The 20234-nt window shown below is 41.9% G+C and overlaps 1 protein-coding gene across 1 annotated transcript in view; it reads left to right on the forward strand.

Annotated features, from left to right (window-relative positions):
* LOC111153279 (3-hydroxyacyl-CoA dehydratase 3) overlaps positions 1-20222 on the forward strand; it is a 38936-nt gene extending 18714 nt beyond the window's left edge. The window contains exons 4-11 of the mRNA XM_022512202.1: positions 1195-1359; positions 2998-3049; positions 5694-5804; positions 10294-10421; positions 12219-12331; positions 14367-14473; positions 15070-15201; positions 18604-20222. Coding sequence (XP_022367910.1) covers positions 1195-1359; positions 2998-3049; positions 5694-5804; positions 10294-10421; positions 12219-12331; positions 14367-14473; positions 15070-15201; positions 18604-18680 — 885 coding nt within the window. The 3' untranslated portion in view covers positions 18681-20222. The remainder of the gene's footprint in view (positions 1-1194; positions 1360-2997; positions 3050-5693; positions 5805-10293; positions 10422-12218; positions 12332-14366; positions 14474-15069; positions 15202-18603) is intronic.
* Positions 20223-20234: the final 12 nt, after the last annotated feature.

The raw sequence follows: 20234 nt of genomic DNA on the forward strand, positions 1-20234 counted from the left end.
GATAGAGGTCGTGGGGAAAAAAAAAAGACAAAAACCAAAGGAGAATATAGTTCTTTTTGTTGGGAACTGAGTCCTGAGTTTAGCTGCAGAGGAGTGGGAAAGTCAGAGGGCCCAAGGAGAATCTGGCCTCTGCCTGCCGTTTGCTAGCAGTGTGAACAATTCTCTTCACTTCTGTGGTGAGTTTCCTTGTGTTCCTCATGAAATGAAGGGTTGGACTAAGAAATCCTCAGGGGCCTTTCCAGCCCTGATACTCTCTGGTGTTAGTGAAGACAAAGGAGTATGTCTGTGGGAGGGAGCAGAGTTAAATAAGGCAGGTGAGGCCCATGCCAGGGGCTTGCTTTCATGTGACTTTGCTTCAGGGGCAGTGGAAATCAGAAAAGGTGGAGGCAGCAGACCTTTAGAAAGAATGCAGGAAATATCATTGAAGTTTCCTTTCTCTCAGAGCTCAAGGGAAACTTTTATGCCAGGAAGAGAGAGAATCTACTAAGAGGTGTGTTTCGGGTTCTGGAATTACACTCCTCTCTCTCGGGACTTGAGCATACTGATCTCTCTGTGCAGGAGGGCTCCATTGTTTCGATTGGTTTAATAGTCAGCAGTGGTTTAAGGGGTAGAGAACCTGTCATGGGGCTTGCTTTAGAGGCAAAGGAAGAGGCCATGTTGAAGAAGAATGAACTGGAACAGCCTCTGAGAATTTGAGCTTAGCTGGGAGGTTGTTCTAGGCTATCCGTTGTGATAGAGTTGTAACTGATCCAGTAAATTCCAGCCTTGGAGAGACCTTTCCAAAACAAGGGCTCGCTATGCCAGGGCCTACTGACCGCTCAAATTCAGTCGTCTTCATGGGAAGGAGATTTGGAAGGTGAGGATGTACTGAGAGTGATTGGATGCCGTGCCAGGCATGGTAGAGATCCGGCAGGAGGTTCATCTAGAACCAGAACTATCTGTCTGTCTTACCCTGATTTCCTCCTGTGTCCTTCAGTGGAGGATCGGAGAAAGACCGTGCCGTTCGTACCAGTACTTTGCTGTGCCCGCCCTTGGTCTGGAGGTTCTCTTTGCATCACTCCTTGTGGGAACAGAGAAGAAAGGGAAAAGAGCATGCCCTACAGTGCCTCTGTGTAGCCAGCCTGGCTTGGCGCAGTGGAAGGAGTCGGGGCCAGGAAGGAGAGGGCATTCTCACATTCTCACTTTTTTTTCTAGCCGGTTTACAAACTGACCCAGAGGCAGGTAAACATTACGGTACAGAAGAAGGTGAGTCAGTGGTGGGAGAGACTCACTAAGCAGGAGAAACGCCCACTGTTTTTGGCTCCTGACTTCGATCGCTGGCTGGATGAGTCTGATGCAGAAATGGAGCTCAGAGCCAAGGTCAGTAAGAACTGCCCGGTCTAGACAAATCATAAGGAGCACAACTTATTTGGAAGTTATTTGGGCCACCTCAGATACCTATCTGGGTGTGATAGAATAAAGACAACATTGCAAATTCAGTTAAAGACCTGGAAAAAATTTTTTTGTTTGTTTTTAAGATTTTATTTATTTGACAGAGAGTGCACATGCACATGTGAGAGGGCATGTGCAGGGGAAGGGGCAGAGGGAGAAAGAGTGGGAGAAGTGGACTCTCCTCTGAGCAGGGAGCTTGATGTGGGGACCCTGGGATCATGACCCGAGCCGAAGGCAGATGCTTAACCGACTCAGCCACCCAGCTGCCCTGGAAACATGGTTTTATAGAAGTACTGGTCATATGTTTTGTAGACTGTCCCTCAACTGGGATTCGTTGAATGTTTTTCTTACAATTTAGAGAGGGTGATGGGATTTCGGGGAGGACAACCACAGAGGTTTCATTCTTACTGTGTCACATCACGGTTATACACTGTCAGGACAACTTAGCACTGTTGGTGCTTATCTTGGTAATCTGGCTGAGGGAATGTTTGTCGGGTTTCTCTGTTGCAGTGTAACTCCCCCTGCCTTTCTTCACTGTGACTCACTATGTCCAGCCCATGCTTAAGGAGTGGGGAGTTATGCTTCCCATCCTTACTGCGGAATATCCAAATACTTCATTTGGAATTCTTCTGTATGGGAGATTTGTCTGTTCTCTTCCATTTATTTATTCAGTCATTGATTTATATCCACATGGACTGATGAATATTTGTTTTATAGTTTGGTTTATAATCCAGTACTCTGTTATTCATATTTATTTTGTTGTTCATGTTGTTCTAGCTTTGGACATTGGAAGCTCTTTCAGTTGGCTCTTCTGCCTTTTTGACAAAGCTCCATCATTGTAGGGCTTTTTTTTAAATATCCTTAATTTCTGTCACTATAAGCTGCTGCAGGCTTATCTTGTGGATTCCCTGCTCCAGCCCTAGAGTCAGCCATTCTTCAGGGAGTTCTGTTCTTTTTATTGGAGAGTCATAGTGGAAACCAAGATCTGGGCTCTAGATATTGTTTCTAGATCCTCTCAGGTGACAAAGTGAGGAACTGTATGTGTGCAGACTAGCCCATTCATACCCTGCCCCTACCTATAAATATTTCTGTATGTATGCATCTGTATCTGTATTGACCTAATGTTAGTTCTTAACTGATGTTGGAGACATGATTTTAGCTTCTGGAAAAATTATGCTAAAAATCTAGAAGTCTTAAAAAAGAAAAACAAAAAACAATCTGGTTCCTTCCCTAAAATTCTGTTTTGTTTCTACAACCATGACACATCTTCTGGAGGTCTTTTCCAGCTCCAAGATTCTGAGACTCTCCACGTTGTAGTTTGGAAGACAGCTGATTGGTTGAATTCTCTTGAGCACTGGATGGACATTCTATGGTGCTGGGGCTCCCTGGTCAAGGAGGGGTCAGGCTTGTGGGCACCATGAGCTACGACGTTTGCCCCAGTGACACGTGAACACAATTGGTGGTGGTGGCTTTGGGGAAGTCAGGTCACTTACCCAACACGTGGACTTTTGCAAGCATCTGGGAATTCTAACCTGTGTTCTTGGAAAACTTCTGTCCAAATTCTAGGAAGAAGAACGCCTAAATAAACTAAGAATTGAAAGCCAAGGCTCTCCTGAAAGTAAGTTGCCCCCGCTGCTGTGGTAGTTACAGTTAGCCAGCAACAGAGATGGGGGTGTGGAGGGGTGCGATGCAGCAGGAGAGCTAAGAATGATGTGTTTGAGGTGCTGAGGACTCCTTAATGGCCAGGGCTTACTCTGCACACCCACATCAGAAGCCTTCATTTTTTCTAGTGTTTCCCTTCTCTTTGGAGCCTGACATCATCTGAGGGCACCAAAGCTGGTCTAGCAGAAGGGGAAGAGCCTTAGTCCCCTGGACTGGCCCAGTGATGTGGTAGCAGGCCCTGCCTAGACACATGGAAACACCACGTAGGCCCAAGGCTACATTTCCTCTGGCTTGGTCTTTTTCTCCCAGATGAGTGTGGTTCTCAACCTCAGAAACTCTGTTTCTGTTTCTCTCTGTCCAACTGCTGAGAAGCGAGAAGCTCTGTAAGTGTATTGTCTTCTGGGCGATAGTGCTGAGATGCGGCAGCTCTTAGCTCCTTTCCTGCTGGGTGGAAGCCAAGGGCAAGCCAGTGAACTTGGAAGGGCACGGGCTCTCTAAGAGTATCCGTTCTGGGGTGAGGACTGTGAAAGACTATATAAAATGCCTGCGGAAAAGCAAAATAAAACCAAGGTTTCTCATGAGTCTATATATTTGCAAGTTTTAGGGGCCCTTATGTGGCATACTGGAAGGAAGGAAGGGGAAAGTTTTAGAGTGGCTGTTGTCGAACTATGTCCCATGGCTCCCAGGGATGCTTTGGAGGGACAGGCCAAGCAAGCGTGTCCACTTCAACCCAGAGAAGTTCTGCTTCTGTGTTTTATATGTCAGGTTCTGAATAAAGTTCGTTTTGAAAAGGAGGTTTCATTGCTCTAGAAAAAGACTGAATAACCACTAATGGAGAGGAATATTCCTTTAGAAGAACAAAGAAGGGGTGACGTTAGGTGGAGGCAAAGAATTAAGATTTGAGATTAAAATCAATTTTGAGCTTGAAAATTATTTGAAATTTAAGTTAATTTTGGAGGGGGTTTAAAGGGATAAACTTCAAATGTAAAAATTCTTACATATGGATTTTTAGGATGTTAGATCTAAGGCTTTTACTGTTTTATCTCAATTCATGAAGTTTCCTGATGAAATGAGCTCTTGAGGATGGCAAAGTCTAATACATTATTGTAGGTTTTTAAAAAATTATTTATTTATTTGATAGAGCATGAGCAGGAGGAGGGGCAGAGGGAGAAGCAGGCTCCTGCCAAGCAGGGAGTCTGATTTGGGGCTTGATCTGAGGACCCTGGGATCATGACCTGAGCCGAAGGCAGACGCTTAACCAACTGAGCCACTCAGGTGTCCCTACATTTTTGTAGTTTTGAAGAAAACATTTTAGTTAAATGTTGCAAAAAGGCTGACTCTTTTGGCTCCTTAGAACTAGGTTGCTTTTGATTCACCAACCTATTTTTTTAAAAAAAGATTTTATTTATTTATTTGGCAGACCGAGATTACAAGTAGGCAGAGAGGCAGGCAGAGAGAGGGGGAAGTAGGCTCCCCGCTGAGCAGGGAGCACAATGTAATGTAGGGCTCGATTCCAGGACACTGGGATCATGACCTGAGTTGAAGGCAGAGGTTTAACCCACTGAGCTACCCAGGTGCCCCTGACCACCCTACTTAGCGTGATTATTTGAGCATCTGCCAAGGCTTACATGCAGAATGTCTGTTGCCTAGGAGTAAATATGGAGCAGCAAGATCCGAGCTCCATAGCTCTTCTCTTGAGAATTATCCTTTCCTTTGCCCCACTCGTTTGACTCGGCCGTGACTCTAAGCTCCTTACTCCTTTAACTCTGTAATTGGCTGTGTCTTCCTGAGCCTTAGGCTCCAGACAAAATTAACATTCCTTATCCTCCTGCCTCTCAGGCTATACTTTTCCTTCTTTGCTTATGTCCTCATTCTACCCATCTTCCAAAGCACAGGGCAGGTGCTGTGACATCCCTGCAGACTTGCCTGCTTCCCACTTCCCCAGCCGAATTAGATTTTCTCACCTTGAGGGTTTTACAAGACACCACCTGTTACTCTCTCCCTGTGTTATGGCTTTCAGATTGAGGGTGATGTCAATTCTCAACATCTTCTAATCCCACTAGAGCCCCTCAGGACCTCACAGCTTCTGGGTGTTCAGTTGATCCTTGGTTGGATGCATATATGATCGACTATCAAAATTCTTTTTTTGTTACATTTTTATTTCTTTGAGCTAGTTTGACCTACATGATGTTACATGATGTTAAAAAATTGTGGGAACGAAGGAACTGTAGATTATATGAAAATGACAAGAGCAGGAGCAGGGTGTAGCTTTATCTCCCTTCTTTAATGCCTCGTACAATGATCAGTCACTCCCTGGCGGAAGTAATTTTTCTCCTTGGATTTATAATATCTGTACACTCAGCCCTTCAAGGCCATGAGGGGAAAGACTGCTAAAGACATACCTCAGAGTGCAGTGTCCATAACTTTACCTTACCCTTTTCTCTTTGGGCCTAGGAGTCTAGGCTGGTGCACATCTGGGCCAGATGTCTGGGAGCTCAGGGCACACAATGGGAGAAGGGGTGGAGTCAACCATGTCTGTCCCTGCACCTGTCTGTTGCAGCTCAGCTTGTAATAGTTTCCTGTCTTTCTTTGCTTTTCAGCTCTTACAAGCTTGAAGAAAGGATACCTGTTCATGTACAATCTTGTGCAGTTCTTGGGATTCTCCTGGATCTTTGTCAACATGACCGTGCGGTTCTTTATTTTGGGAAAAGGCAAGCACAAAATTTCAACACTAGTTTTCTTGCTTTCGATTATTTATTTATTTATTTGACACAGAGAGAGAGCACGAGCAGGGGGAGTGACAGGCAGAGGGAGAGGGAGAAACAGACTCCCCACTGAGCAGGGAGCTGGATGTAGGGCTCGATCCCAGGACCCTGGGGTCACGACCTGAGTCGAAAGCAGACACTTAACTGACTGAACTACCCAGGCGCCCCAGCACTGATTTTCTTTTGTCAGTAGTTTAGCCTAGTATCCACTAAAGGTGTCAGCAGTACCCTGTCTTTGGTATTAATAATAACCCCCCACCTTTGTGTAGCACTCAGGCCTTTCATTGTACTTCCGTGTCTCTGAGTTCCCTTGGCCTTGTGAAACAAGCAGAGGCTGGAGATTGTGTCCATTTAACAGGGGAGGAAACAGGCTGAGAAATGCTCCACATTCACACAGCTGGCCAGAGGCACATTTTGGGCTAGTGTTCCTTTCTCTGCTCACTACATGGTAGCTCATTCGTAACCAAATAAACTTACGTGGTATTTCCAGTGCCAGAGTTAATGCAAGTCCAAAAGAGGTCTTGCCCTTTGGGAGCCTAAGTAGATTCTCAAATGGCCTATTCTAAAACTGAATGAAAAGACTATCATATAGATACTCCTGGTTTTTTTTTTTTTTTTTTAAGATTTTATGTATTTATTTGACAGAGATCACAAGTAGGCAGAGAGGCAGGCAGGCAGAGAGAGAGAGGGGAAGTAGGCTCCCTGCTGAGCAAAGAGCCGATGTGGGGCTCGATCCCAGGACCCTGAAATCATGACCTGAGCTGAAGGCAGAGGCTTAACCCACTGAGCCATTCAGGCGCCCCAAGATATTCGTTCTTGATGCATTAATTTGTGTGTATGTTTTTTGAACTATATATTTAACAGAATTCTGACATAAAGTAAATGACAATGGAAAATTTTTGAGGATGTGATCTAAAGTATTTTGAAGTTGTATAATAAACAATCGGTAATAAAATTTGTGGGAAGAAAGGGTAATGAGGGAGCACTTTGTCTGGTATGAAAGAATGATAATTAAAATAATACAGGATTAGTATAAGAAGAGAATATCAATAGAGCAGATTAGGTGGTCCAGAAATAGCTTTTACATTATATATATGTATCTCACAATTATATATGCAATGTAGAAGGAATCATGAGTCAGTGGAAAGGGAAATATCCAATACTTTTTTATTGGATGGGAATTCTAATAATGTTTCCAGGGAAAATATGTTAGGTTCGGGTGCATGAAGGAGGCAAGGATTCTCTTGGACTCTTTTCCTCACACTGTGTACAAAAATAAATTCCCCCCAAAAGATGTAAGAGTCCTATATCAAAAATTTAAAACATAACAAGATACAAGTAAATGTTTATAAAAATCTCATTTGGAAAGTTAGGACTTTCTTTTTTTTTTTTTTTTTTTTTTAATAAAGATTTTATTTATTTGACAGAGATCACAAGCAGGCAGAGAGAGGAGGTAGCAGGCTCCCCGCTGAGCAGAGAGCCTAATGCAGGGCTCAATCCCAGGACCCTGAGATCATGACCTGAGCAGAAGGCAGAGGCTTTACCCACTGAGCCACCCAGGCGCCCCAAGTTAGGACTTTCTAAGCTTAAAAGAGAAGAAATCATAAAGAATAAAGTCAATATATTTGACTACCATAAAATATGTAAATTCCTGTATATCTAAAAATACCCCACTAAGACAACACTCAGATTAAAAGTATATGGAGGTTAGTAGCATGGGGATGGAGGGTTGGTGGAAAATTGCAACAGACACTAGCAGGGGTTGATTACATATAAAGAATTTGTTACAAATTGATCTAAAAACATCTAGAGCCCATGGAATAGATAAATAGAAGTCATGTGCAGGTAGTTCCTAAGAGGGAGTAAAACCAATTTAATATACAAAAAAATGTTTAACTCAATAATGATGACGGAAATAAAAATACGATTTTGTCAGTTTTGCAAAGTTAAAAAAGATAACGAATTTAAGAGGACATATGCTAAAGTAGACACACCAGTGGCTACTGGAAAGGGCATGAGCACAGCTCTTTTGTTAAATCACTTGGCAAAGCTCATCAAGACACCTGACTGTTCATATCCTTGAACCTGCTTATTTCATTTCTGGAAGCGCTTTCTAAAGAAATCACCGAAACTACAAAAAAAGCTTTTTCAGAAGGTATACACTATGGCATTGTTTAGATTAGTGACAATTTAGAAGCTGCCTAGATGCCCATCAATGAGGATTTACTTTCGAATATTCATTCAGTGGAATGTTGTGAAGCAGACAGAAAATATTTAAAGAGTTTATAGTAACATGGAGAAATATGACAGGCTACAAAAGTAAAGTATAAATTCGTTCTTCCAGTTACATCCCATTATATAAAATGGGGAAATTACTGAACCAATACATGCAAAAAGATTGGAAGGAATGCACCATCTGAAAATGGTTTGGATGTGGGCAGTTTAAAAATCTGTCCCTATTTTGTAGAAGAAATAGGAAAAATATCAGTATAATGGAAAATAGAAGCTCTGTTTACAAAAAGGGAAAAAAGTCCTATAGTCTGCTTTTTTTTTTTTAGCCCTTAATTTTCCCATCTGAGGGGTTTTAGTGGGTGAATTGACATTAGCTCCAGAATCATTTCAGAGAAGTGCATGTTGTCTTTGCAGCCTTCTTAAGACCTTAGAATTCTGTAAAGCACAGCGGCAGGCTAGTGAAGACTTCACAAATGCCTTCTGTCTTAGAGTCTCATGTGACCAAAGGCCTATAGATGAGTTACTTGAAAAAAGGAGGCAAGTCTCAGACCTGCGGTTTTTCTTAGATTGATCACAAGTCTCATGGAACGAACAGGGACATGCACACACCCAGTCATCTGATTTAACATCGTTAGATTGACTGTTGTTCCTGTGCAAGCCTGCAGGCCATTAGGTGATCTACTCCAAAAGCTCTTCAGTTATCTGGGTCATGTGTTTAAGCTGCTTGGATTTGTCATTTCTATTTTGGCTCTCAGCCCTTTACCAGCCACCTTCTAGAATGGAGCTGCTGGTTTATTTCTTCCCTTATCAGGCATCAGAGACGTGGTAAGAACCTAGTGCATGGCACCCAGTTTGCCCTTTGGAGTTTTCTCCTTTTGAATGAAGGGTGTTGGTAAATGGCAAATTTTTTGAAAAATATTTTATTTATTTGAGAGAGAGTACAAGTAGGGGGAGCAGCAGACGGAGAGGGAGAAAGCAGACTGAGCGCAGAGAGCCGAAGGCAGAGGCTTAACTGACTGAGCCACCCAGGTGCCCCCAAGCTGATGTTTAAACTGTACTCTTTTGAGCCTCCTACAAATGCCTTCTTTGGTGGTCACTGGCCTAACTCTGCCAGATCCTTGGAGGCACTCCTTGTGTCTAATAGGCAAGGACTCAGGAATCCTAAACCTAGTGCACCGTGTAGGCCCAAGAATTGTCAGTAGTACTGTGGTTGAGAAACATGGCAAAGAAGCATGTAGGAAGGCAGGGTGTCAAGTAAGGATCGGTATGAAAAGTAAAGGATTTTATATTATGGTCTGCTCAGAACTGATACGGCATTTGCTGATGTTCTATAAGCAATAACTATCATTTTAAATTACTACATAATAGTCCATGAAGAGGATTTATTATAGTTTATTCAAACTTTCCATACGCTTAGGCATTTAGACTGTTTCTACTTTAATGTACTTAGGAAAAATGTTTCAGAGAGCAACGTTGTTCCTAAGAAAAATTTTTTTGTTTTGTTTTGTTTAAAATTTTTTAGTTAGGATAGATTCTTAGAATAAGAATTACTAGTATGAAACATATAAACACAATATGGTTTTTGAAAGTTTGTTTTACTCAGTACTTTTGCACCTCTGCATTTATTTATGGTTGTATGATTTTGAGATTTTAAAAGGCTAGATTGCATTCAATGTATGTGCTATAGTTTAATTTTAAATTAAATAATGGATCTGACTTCTCACTGTGCCTGATACATAGATTTTTCAGCTTATAATAGCTTTTTTCTTGCATTTTATTATTAGTATTAGTATTTTTAAAAGATTTTATCTGACAGAGAACAAGGGAGAGAGAGCATAAGCAGGGGGAATGGGAGAGGGACAAGCAGGCTTTCCGCTGAGCAGGGAGCCTGGTGCAGGCCTCCATCCCAGGACCCTGAGATCATGGCCTGAGCTGAAAGCAGAACTTAACCAATCGAGCCACTCAGGCGCCCCTTTTCTTGCCTTTTAAAATGAGAAGGACATACATAACCAGTAGAGTTTACTATTCATGACCTCACAGGTTTGTTCCCCTCCAGCTTAGTTTGGATAGTAAATTTGAATTTGAGTGGCTGTTTATTATACTTTTCCTTAACTTCCTTTCATGCAAGTAGGTATCTAGTTTGAGAAATAATCCTGTTGGAATTCGCCTCCTGATTTACCCTTACTGTGTATTTGTCCCATAGAGTCCTTCTATGACACATTCCACACCTTGGCCGACATGATGTATTTCTGCCAGATGCTGTCAGCTGTGGAAATGATCAATGCAGCAATTGGTGTCACTAAGTCACCCGTGATGCCTTCTCTTATCCAGGTACTGAACAATTGACCTCAGATTTCAGTATTTAGTAGGTATGGCACACTTCGATGAGAAGTTACAATGAGTAAAAATCTCTTTGCACAGAAATAGCATCATTATTTTATCTGAAAGAGGAGGAAAACTTTTAAGCCCAAGGATATTTTCCAGAGTAGACTTTTGCCATTTCAGGTCTGGTTTGTTTATAATATCTTCATGAAATCACAAAGTTATAAAAGGTTTTAAAACTAGGGAAACTTGATTCTCAAGCAGGAGCAGAAAAATTTACCCATAGTCTTCTCAGGTAGTGATGTGCTTGGTTTCCTCCCAACTTGGGTAGGTGAATCCTAGGAACTCTTTTCACTTTGGACTTTCTTCCGTATATGAAGGGGACTCTTTTGACTGGTGTGGGGATTCCCCCTCCCCTTGATATGTCTATGTTGTTTCTTCATGTTTGGAAGATTGCTATCAGGAATGGGGCATCAGAGTCTTTTTTTTTTTTTTTTTTTTAAGATTTTTTTTATTTTTTTGACAGACAAAGATCACAAGTAGGCAGAGAGGCAGGCAGAGAGAGAGGAGGAAGCAGGCTCCCCTCCAAGCAGAGAGCCCGATGTGGGGCTTGATCCCAGGACCCTGGGATCATGACCTGAGCTGAAGGCAGAGGCTTTAACCCACTGAGCCACCCAGGCGCCCCGGGGCATCAGAGTCTTAACTTCCTTGCCGTATTTCCTGTGTAATTATATACTATTAAATACAGACCCCACTGCTGACTCTGGAGGCAACAGATGATTTCTGGTTAGTCTCTTCTGGAGTCCTGTTTCTGTAGTTATACACCTTCCTGATATACTGGCCCTGGCATGCTGATAGTAGCAGTTGCAGGGTAAAGGGTTTTAATCCAATAGCCTTGTTACTCCTGGGTTTTCTGTTCTTGGAGAGAAGCCGCTTTTGTTCAGTCTATAAAATAAGAGGATAGTGAGGGACCCACTGATGTGGAATAATACTTTTGTATGTCAAGGACTAGTACAGATAAGCATGAGGCTGGAATTTCTAGGTTACGATGGAAGGGAGGCATTCAGTACCCTCCCATCGCACCGCTCCGAGGAGTGCTGTTCATGGAGAATGCAGTGTGAGCGCAGTCCCCCGGGAGTTGGGCATGCGCCACCACGGCTGCGGCTCGGAAGCAGAACGCGGAGTAGAAACAAGTCACAGATTACTACGTTGTATTTTAGAAAGTTTAAAAACAGGCAAAGTGAAACAGTGTACTATTTAGAAATACGTACATAAGCAGGAAACCTATAAAGAGAAGCAATGGAATGGTTAACCCAAGGTAGTAGTTACTTATGGGCGCTGCCACACTGGTAATGTTCTGGTTCTTCACATGGCTTACGCAGACACAAATGTGCATTTGGCAGTACTCTTTACACTGTGTTTGAGTGTGTGTGAGTGCTTTTGAAAATCAACTATTTGTGATGATCTGTTTACACACATATACACAGTCTATTCAGAAAGACTGCTTGGGGTACTTCAACTTGTTCCAAAACTGGAACAGAGGCTTACACTAGCTGAGCTCAGGCTTTTTTTTTTCCCTTAAGATTTTATTTTTTAATTTTTTAATCTCTACCCCTGGTGTGGGGCTTGAACTCATGACCCTGAGATCAAGAGTCACATGCTCCACTGACTGAGCCAGCCAGGTGCCCTTCAGTCTTTTTCTCTTTACCCTGAATTTAGTGGGGCTAAGTTTCAGGTAACACATTTATACAGTTTTTGTAGAATATATTTTTAAACTTTTCCCTCTCTTTTGGGTTCTTTTAATAGCTATGTGGAAGAAATTTCATTTTGTTTATCATCTTTGGCACCATGGAAGAAATGCAAAACAAAGCTGTGGTTTTCTTTGTGTTTTATTCATGGAGCGCAATTGAAATTTTCAGGTGGGTAGAAATGCCAGCATAGTGTATTGAATGCTTCTCCTTCCTCTGGGGCTGCTCTTTTCTGGAGGGAGTTTTATTCAGAGTCTCATTTGGTTTGAGATTAGGGTTCCATGTGTAGAGAGCTCTAGCTGCATCTTTGTGCTCTGCAAAGGTGAGGCACGTTTTTTTTTTTTTTTTAAGATTTTATTTATTTATTTGACAGAGATCACAAGCAGGCAGAGTAGCAGGCAGAGAGAGAGGGGGGAAGCAGGCTCCCTGCTGAGCAGAGAGCCCGATGCGGGGCTCGATCCCAGGACCCTGAGATCATGACCTGAGCCGAAGGCAGAGGCTTAACCCACTGAGCCACCCAGGTGCCCTGAGGCACGTTTTTTTAAAGCAATCCTTGGATCATAGTACCAGCCTGGGTACTGGGGAGCAGAGGGAGTCGAGAGGTGCAGAGAGGTGGAAGACCCAGCGTACCCTTCAGGATCCTGCTGTCTTGTCGGAAAGAGGACTCATCCACGTGGAAAGATTTTGAAAGGGGAAGAAACATGGGATTGAAGGGGTAGTCAGGCTGGAACTAGTGAATACCAACCTTCTAGAAGGAAAGATAGAAATAAATCTTGACTACGGGATTACTGAAGTTTGAGTCAACCTCTTATCTGATTCTATTCTCAGTTGTCAATAGAAGAAATATTAAAAAAAGATCCAATTAAAGTAGAGGTACTCTTTGCCTCAAGAGCATACATATTCCATTTCTTTTTTGGTCAGGTGGAGCAGGGGTTTTGCAAAATGATTCCTCAGCTCTAGGTTTGGGGATATTTTGGCAAAGTTAAGTTGAAAGGGAGAAGAGGCAGTAGCAGCCCTAGACTTGAGGTAATTTTTTAAATTAACACAATACATTATTTCCTTCAGGGGTACAGGTCTGTGGTTCATCAGTCTTACACAATTCACAGCACTCACCATAGCACATACCCTCTCCACTGTACATCACCCAGCCACCCCATTCCTCCCCCCCACCCCCCAGCAACCCTCAGTTTGTTTCCTGAGATTAAGAGTCTCTTACGGTTTGTCTCCCTCTCTGATTTCGTCTTGTTCCTAGATTGTGTCTTAACTGTGGTCTGAATTCTGTAGTATCCCTTATACCCTCTAATCTACTAATACAAAGGTGAAAGAGATTTTAAGTACTTAATATTAACTCTGGGAAGAAAAATTTCTTTTTTTTTATTACCGCTTTTTAAATAGCGTGTGTCCAATTCTAGATGAGGGGTCTTTTGTATAATTTTGAAATTGGTTTTTTTTTTGTTGTTTTTTGTTTTTTTTTAAGATTTTATTTATTTATTTGACAGAGAGAGAGAGAGAGATCACAAGAAGGCAGGCAGAGAGAGAGAGGCAGAAGCAGGCTCTCTGCAGAGCAGAGAGCCTGGTGCGGGGCTCGATCCCAGGACCGAGATCATGACCTGAGCCGAAGGCAGAGGCTTAACCCTCTGAGCCACCCAGGCGCCCTTAAATTGTTTTTTTTTTTGAGAGAGAGAGAGCAAGGGAGCAGGGGAAGGGCAGAGGGAGAGAGATCTTAAGCAGGCTTCATGCCCAGCATGGAGCCCAATGTGGGGCTTGATCCCATGACCCTGAGATCAGGACCTGAACTGAAATCAAGAGTCAGACACTTAACCAACTAAGTCACGTAGGCCCCTGTTTACTTTGATAACAATCATATATCCAGAGATAAATTGTCAAGGTGTCTGTCATCCTTACCTACTTAGAACATAGATCTAGTAATAAAGGCAAAGAGCTTTTGAGCATTCATTCTATATGCTGAACTATTCCAAAGAGGGTTCTTATAGGACCTAAACTTAGTCTACCGTCAGAGTTCACATCCATTGAAAATTGGGGGAAGAGTGTGATGGGACTTTGTGGGTAGATAACCCAGGATTAGAATTCTGTTCTGAAGAAGCCATGTGTGGCTAAGTGTGAAATTATTCTTCTTGAATGACGTTGTAGGGTTGCACTCAGGACCTGAAGTGCTTTTCACATCCGAATTTCTTATTTTCAATAGGTACCCCTTCTACATGCTTTCCTGCATTGACATGGATTGGAAGGTGCTCACGTGGCTTCGTTACACTGTGTGGATTCCCTTGTATCCTCTGGGATGTTTGGCAGAAGGTACTTTCAAGAACCCTAGGTTTTATAAGCTTAATTCCAAAGGATAGCTAAGCTGATAGGCCTAAAGCTTTCTTCCTTCCTCTGCCAGCCTTAGTCTGACATACAGGTGTTAGACTTTTTAAGAATTTCTTTCTAGTGGCTTCCTTCCATGATACTCCTGGTACCCAGACTATTCCAGGGAAGTAGCTTGTTTTTATAAGGTTTGATAGCTGGGCGTTCATGTATCACATGCTTCCTATTTATATGGTGTTTAGAATTTTCCAAAGCAGGTTCCTATCAATGATTTCATTTTATTCTTACAGACACCTAGTGAGTGAGTCAGGTAGGGGTTTTTCTCTCCATTTTATAGAATAGAAAACTAAAGCTCAGTGCTGTCAAAAGTAGTGTTTCTTATTCATCTCGTTGTCAGCTTAGAGGCTCATCGCTTATGAAAACTAGGGGGAGAAACAGAATAGGCATGAGCCAGCCCCTCTGTACTATCGGGAAGGAAGGATTTTCGGCACACCCAGAACTGACACTCTGGAGGGTAGAAGCTTCTCTCACTAGAGGGCACTGTATTTCATTTGCTTCTGACAGGTTCGTGTTTCTCCTTTCAGCTGTCTCAGTGATCCAGTCCATTCCAGTATTCAACGAAACAGGAAGATTCAGCTTCACATTGCCATATCCAGTGAAAATCAAAGTTAGATTTTCCTTTTTTCTTCAGATTTATCTTATCTTATTATTTTTAGGTAAGTACTGGCTCTGTAAGACTTTTTCCAGTCACTTGTTAGAGGGCAAAGTTAAATGATACAAAGTTTTCCAAGCCTTTGTTAGGATTTTTATTTCCAGAAGAGGAACACAGAGTTAGAGAAACGTAATTTTTTACAACAGACCCCCCGAGGATACATATACAAATGCTATATGTATTTCTTTCTAAATCGCCAGCGACTGAAGGATCTTGGTTGTGCTCTTGGTCACTGGGAATTCACCATATTCCATGTTTAAAACAATGTAAGAAGCTTTTCTTTTTTTTTTTAAAAAAAGCTTTTTTTTTTTTTTTTAAGATTTTTATTTATTCATGGACAGAGAGAGATCACAAGTAGGCAGAGAAGCAGGCAGAGAGAGAGAAGAGGGGGAAGCAGGCTCCCTGCTGAGCAGAGAGCCCAATGCGGGACTTGATCCCAGGATCCTGAGATCATGACCCGAGCTGAAGGCAGAGGCTTAACCCACTGAGCCACCCAGGCATCCCTAGAAGAAGCTCTTTTAAAGTAGAATAAGAAAAAAGAAAGGTAGAATAAGTAGTACTTTTTAATTTTACTAGTTTCAGTGACATATTCCTTATCCAAAGTTTATAGAGGTGATAATACTGCTGACAGTAAGGAAGGAAGAAGGCAGTCAAGGTCTCTGAGCAGCCAAGAAAGGTCATAAAGCTTCAAACAATAGGAAAGCACCCCCCCCCCACTCCAGCCCCACTCCTCATGTAAAAACAGCTTATATATTTACTTTTATATAAAATCAGTTGCCTTAATTCATAAAAACTAAGAACTGAAAGAAGTAAACCTAATTATTCCAAGTATGAGAGATTTAAAAGCTTCCTAGTCATAAGGACTGTTTACTTTAGATAAAGTTCCAATGTATTTTTTTTTTTTTTTTTTTTTTTAAAGATTTTGTCAGGGAGGGAGGGAGTACAACCAGGGGGAGTGTCAGGCAGAGGGAGACTCAGGCTCCCCGCTGAGCAGAGAGCCCGATGTGAGGCTCCATTCCAGGACCCTGAGATCATGACCTGAGCCGAAGGCAGATGCTTAACCAAGTGAGCCACCCAGGTGCCCCAGTTCTAATGCATTTTAATATAATTTACATATTCTCTTGTTTTAGTTTACAAAAATCTTAAGGTGGCCCTAAGTATGGCTGTGTGGTCTTGTAGCAACAAGATTTGACAACTAGCCTATTAATTATCTATTGCTGTGTAACCAATTACCTCAAAACTTAGTAGCTTAAGACAACAAATGTTTATTATCTCAAGTAGCTTCTGAGGGTCAGAAGGCAGCCTAACTGAGTGGCTCTGAGTCCCTCCTGAGGTTTCAGTCCGGCTGTCAGTCTGGCGGGGGGTGCCGTTTATGCACTTGACGAGGGCTAGAGGATCTATCTGCTCCAAGCTCACTCATGTAACTGTGAACAGGAAGCTTCAGTTTCTTGCCACAGTATTTCTCCATGTGGCTGCTCAGGAACACAGCTTCCCCCAAGGCAAGTGGTTTGAGAGCCAGAAGCCACACTTTTTTTGCCTTCAAAAAAATGGATCTATAGGGGTGCCTGGGTGGCTCAGTTAGTTCAGTGTCTGTCTTCAGCTCAGGTCATAGGCCCAGGGATCCTGGAATCAAGTTCCACATCAGGCTTCTTGCTCAGCGGAAAGCCTGCTTCTTCCTTGCCTGATGCTCCCCCTACTTGTGCTCTTTCTCTCTCTTGACAAATAAAATCTTTGAAAAAAGCATCTATTTTTTAAAGAAATGTGACATATAACATGGTATAAATTTAAGGTGTACACCATGTTGATATGATTCACTTATATACTGTAATGTGATTACCACTGTAGACAGGACTCGTACCTGTATCATGTCTGCACTGCTTTTTGTCACCTGTAATCTCAGAGGTGACATACCACCACTTTTGCTGTATTCTGTTGGTTACACAGACCAACCTGTTATAGTATGGGAGGGAATACACAAGGGCATGAGATACCAAGAGGTAGGATCACTGGGGATCATCTGGGAGACTAGCTACCCCAGTGAGAGGAAGACCACAAAAAGTAAATCCAAGAAGCTAGAAAGCTTGGTTCATTTAGCATTGGGGGACAAGAGCCCTGTACCCTTAGGAGCCCCTCAGGGAACCAGCACATGGCAGAAACACAATTAAATATTATACATTATGGGTATAGAGGATTTGCCGGAAGTTATTTTTTGGTCAAAGGTTAAATTTTATTCAGTTTCTCCTTTTCTATTTCAGAAAGGGTATAATTTATTTCAGAAAGATTTCTAACCAAAATATGTGAAAATGTTTGGCCCTTGAAGGGAGTATGCTTCAGTTTGGAAAATGGACTCATTATAAGAGTTCTTTACTTCTATTACTGGATAAATCTAGTGCTCCTGTAGCCAGGCTCCCTGAGGTGTGCATACTGAATGTGTTGAGAAAGGACTAAGTATTGGAAAGACACTTAAAATATCTTACCCGAAAAGCTGGAAGGGTAGAAGCATTTTAATGTGCATTAACCCTACCAGCTTTGCTTTGTGTTATGTTGTCCTACACTCCAATCGACAAGGTTTTATACTCCTGTCTAGTTTGCCCACAATGTAGTTGTTCTTATTCTTTAGAAATAGATATTAAATTTGTAATTTAGAAGCAGTTTTACACCCAGTTACGTTTGCATATAGATCAGAATGCTTCTGTAAACATACATTCTCCCATATTAAGTCTGTAAAATTGGTGTTTTTAACCTTCTTGTACAATGAGGAAACTGAGTGAGGCTAAGCCACAGAACTAGTTAGTGGTCAAGCAGGATTGGAAGATTTTTCTGACACTGAAATCCTGCATTTTCTAATTTACTTCCCAGAAAAGTGTTTCATACCTTTTAGACTATTGCTTAATGCATGTTACTGTATAGCCTTGAATTAAAAAGTGTGGGTTGTTCTTATACTTCAGATTTATGGATTTCATTTTATGTAAATCTTACCTTGAAAGAATGAAGGAAAACTGAACTCTAATTAATGAAATGTTTAGGGGTGAAGTATATGGATTCCTGCAACTTAGTGAAATACATCAAAAATCAGATGGGAATGAGCAGGTGACAAAGTGAATATAAGAAAAAGTTTAAGTTTAGATCTAAGTGTTGGTTCACTGAACAATATTTTACTTTTTATATGTTTGAAAATTTTCGTATTAGAATATGGAGAAAATAAAACAGTAAACCCACTGGGAAAAAAGAGTGGCCTCTAATGCACTGATGAGAACTTGGCCAGACTTGTAATTCCCGAGCACCCTGCATTGAGCACCGTGCCGTGGGATGGGACAAGCAGCCATCTAGAAATTGTCCCTGTCCCAAGAGCTTCTGGTTATAAAGAGACAGATTCCATTTTCTCATTGGCTTTGTTCTTTTTCAGGGTTGTACATAAATTTCCGTCACCTTTATAAACAGCGCAGGCGGCGTTACGGACAAAAAAAGAAAAAGGTCCACTAAAAGGATCTTGATGACTTCTTGCCAGTTTGAGCCTAATCTATAATTCTTACAGTTTTACCTTCTTGTACTGATGTAAAAGTTTTTTTTAAAGTTAAATGATTAAATTCTCAGTGAGGCTATATTCCCTTCCCCCCAGTAACATTCCTGAATTTACCGTATTATCTTAGCGGAGTACTTGCATGACATGGGTTCCCGGTATCTGAGGACAGGTTTGTTCTTGTATATTCCATTAATGACAGCAAGAGACAGCCCTACTCCCAGGCACTCCTTGTCCAGTTGCTTTCACATGGGCCAGAGGTCCTGCTTCAGTGCCCTAACCCTGCCAGATACTGGTCATTCTTACAGCTGGCCTTTGTTCATTTCAGCTGTTGCTTGGAGGGTAAAAAAAAAAAAAGAAAAGAAAAGGAAAAGGCACTGTTCAGGCAGGACCTTATACATTCTATCCCTGAGGGGTGGCACTGATAAAATATTTGCGTCTGAGTGGGACTAGAGAACACATTACTTCTGAGCATCTTTTGGCTTCTACCACCACCTGTCATGACAGTGCTTACCTGGGTGCACACCGAGGAGGCACAGAATGATCTGGGAGAAACCAGGCAGAACCTTGGAACACCATGATCACTTATTTCATTCCTAGCTAAATCAGAATGATCTTCAACACTAGAGAAAGATGAAACGTTAGTTTAGAAAATGGTGAGATTATAAGCGTTCCAAACCCAAATGGCTACAGGTGTCAGAAGGGTCAAACCGTTAGTGAGACAGCTGCTGGCAGGGCGGCCTGTGGCAAACAGGAAGCAGAAGAAATGTGCGGGCATACCAGTCCTAGCCTGTGCACATACATAAAATGACTCTCTTCCTTCTTCTGTGCTGGCCAAGTCCATTTCTTTGTAAACCTGTCAGAGTGGCTGGTTTAACTGACCTCAGAAATGCCTGCCTTTGTTCTCTTGTTTCACTGGTCAGCTCTTGGAGAGGGAAAACAGTGGGAATTTTGGCTAGAGAATCTTGAAAAAGCTTCCTGGCTGGAAACCCACCCACAGAGGAACTGAGAAAAATGGAGACATTGTAAAGTTTGGCCATTGTCAAAAATGTCATTGTTTCCTCTAAAACATTCCAGGTTCACCAAGTAAAATATATGTTAGAAGTAATGCTTGTATAAAAGAATTTAAGAACATGGTAGCTCTTTCTGTTCTGCCATTCCTATTGTTCTTGGGTGAGAGGGGACTCCATAAGTTACACTGTTTCTCTGAGACGGATATGGAAATTTGGTTTGACCTAAAGACATCAGATTAGCATAGGCTGGCTGATTTTTTTTTTTTTTAATAAGTTCATTGCACTGAAGGGTATTTTGCATGTTTGTAACTTCTGTCAACACTTGTTTGTGTTAACTTCTGTTCTTTCACCTGACTTTATTTGGACAGATCAGCTTTGCAGTATATGCTGCATCTTTGTGGCAGAATCCTGTATTCTTAGTGATTGTTATAAACTATTGCTATCTGAGAAAGCAAAACATTGTGTATTTCTATTAAACATTTACAGTCAAAATCCTAACAATTT

Source organism: Enhydra lutris, unplaced genomic scaffold (assembly GCF_002288905.1).
Source record: "Enhydra lutris kenyoni isolate GAN:26980312 unplaced genomic scaffold, ASM228890v2 scaffoldscaffold31, whole genome shotgun sequence".
Taxonomy (NCBI): Eukaryota; Metazoa; Chordata; class Mammalia; order Carnivora; family Mustelidae; genus Enhydra; species Enhydra lutris.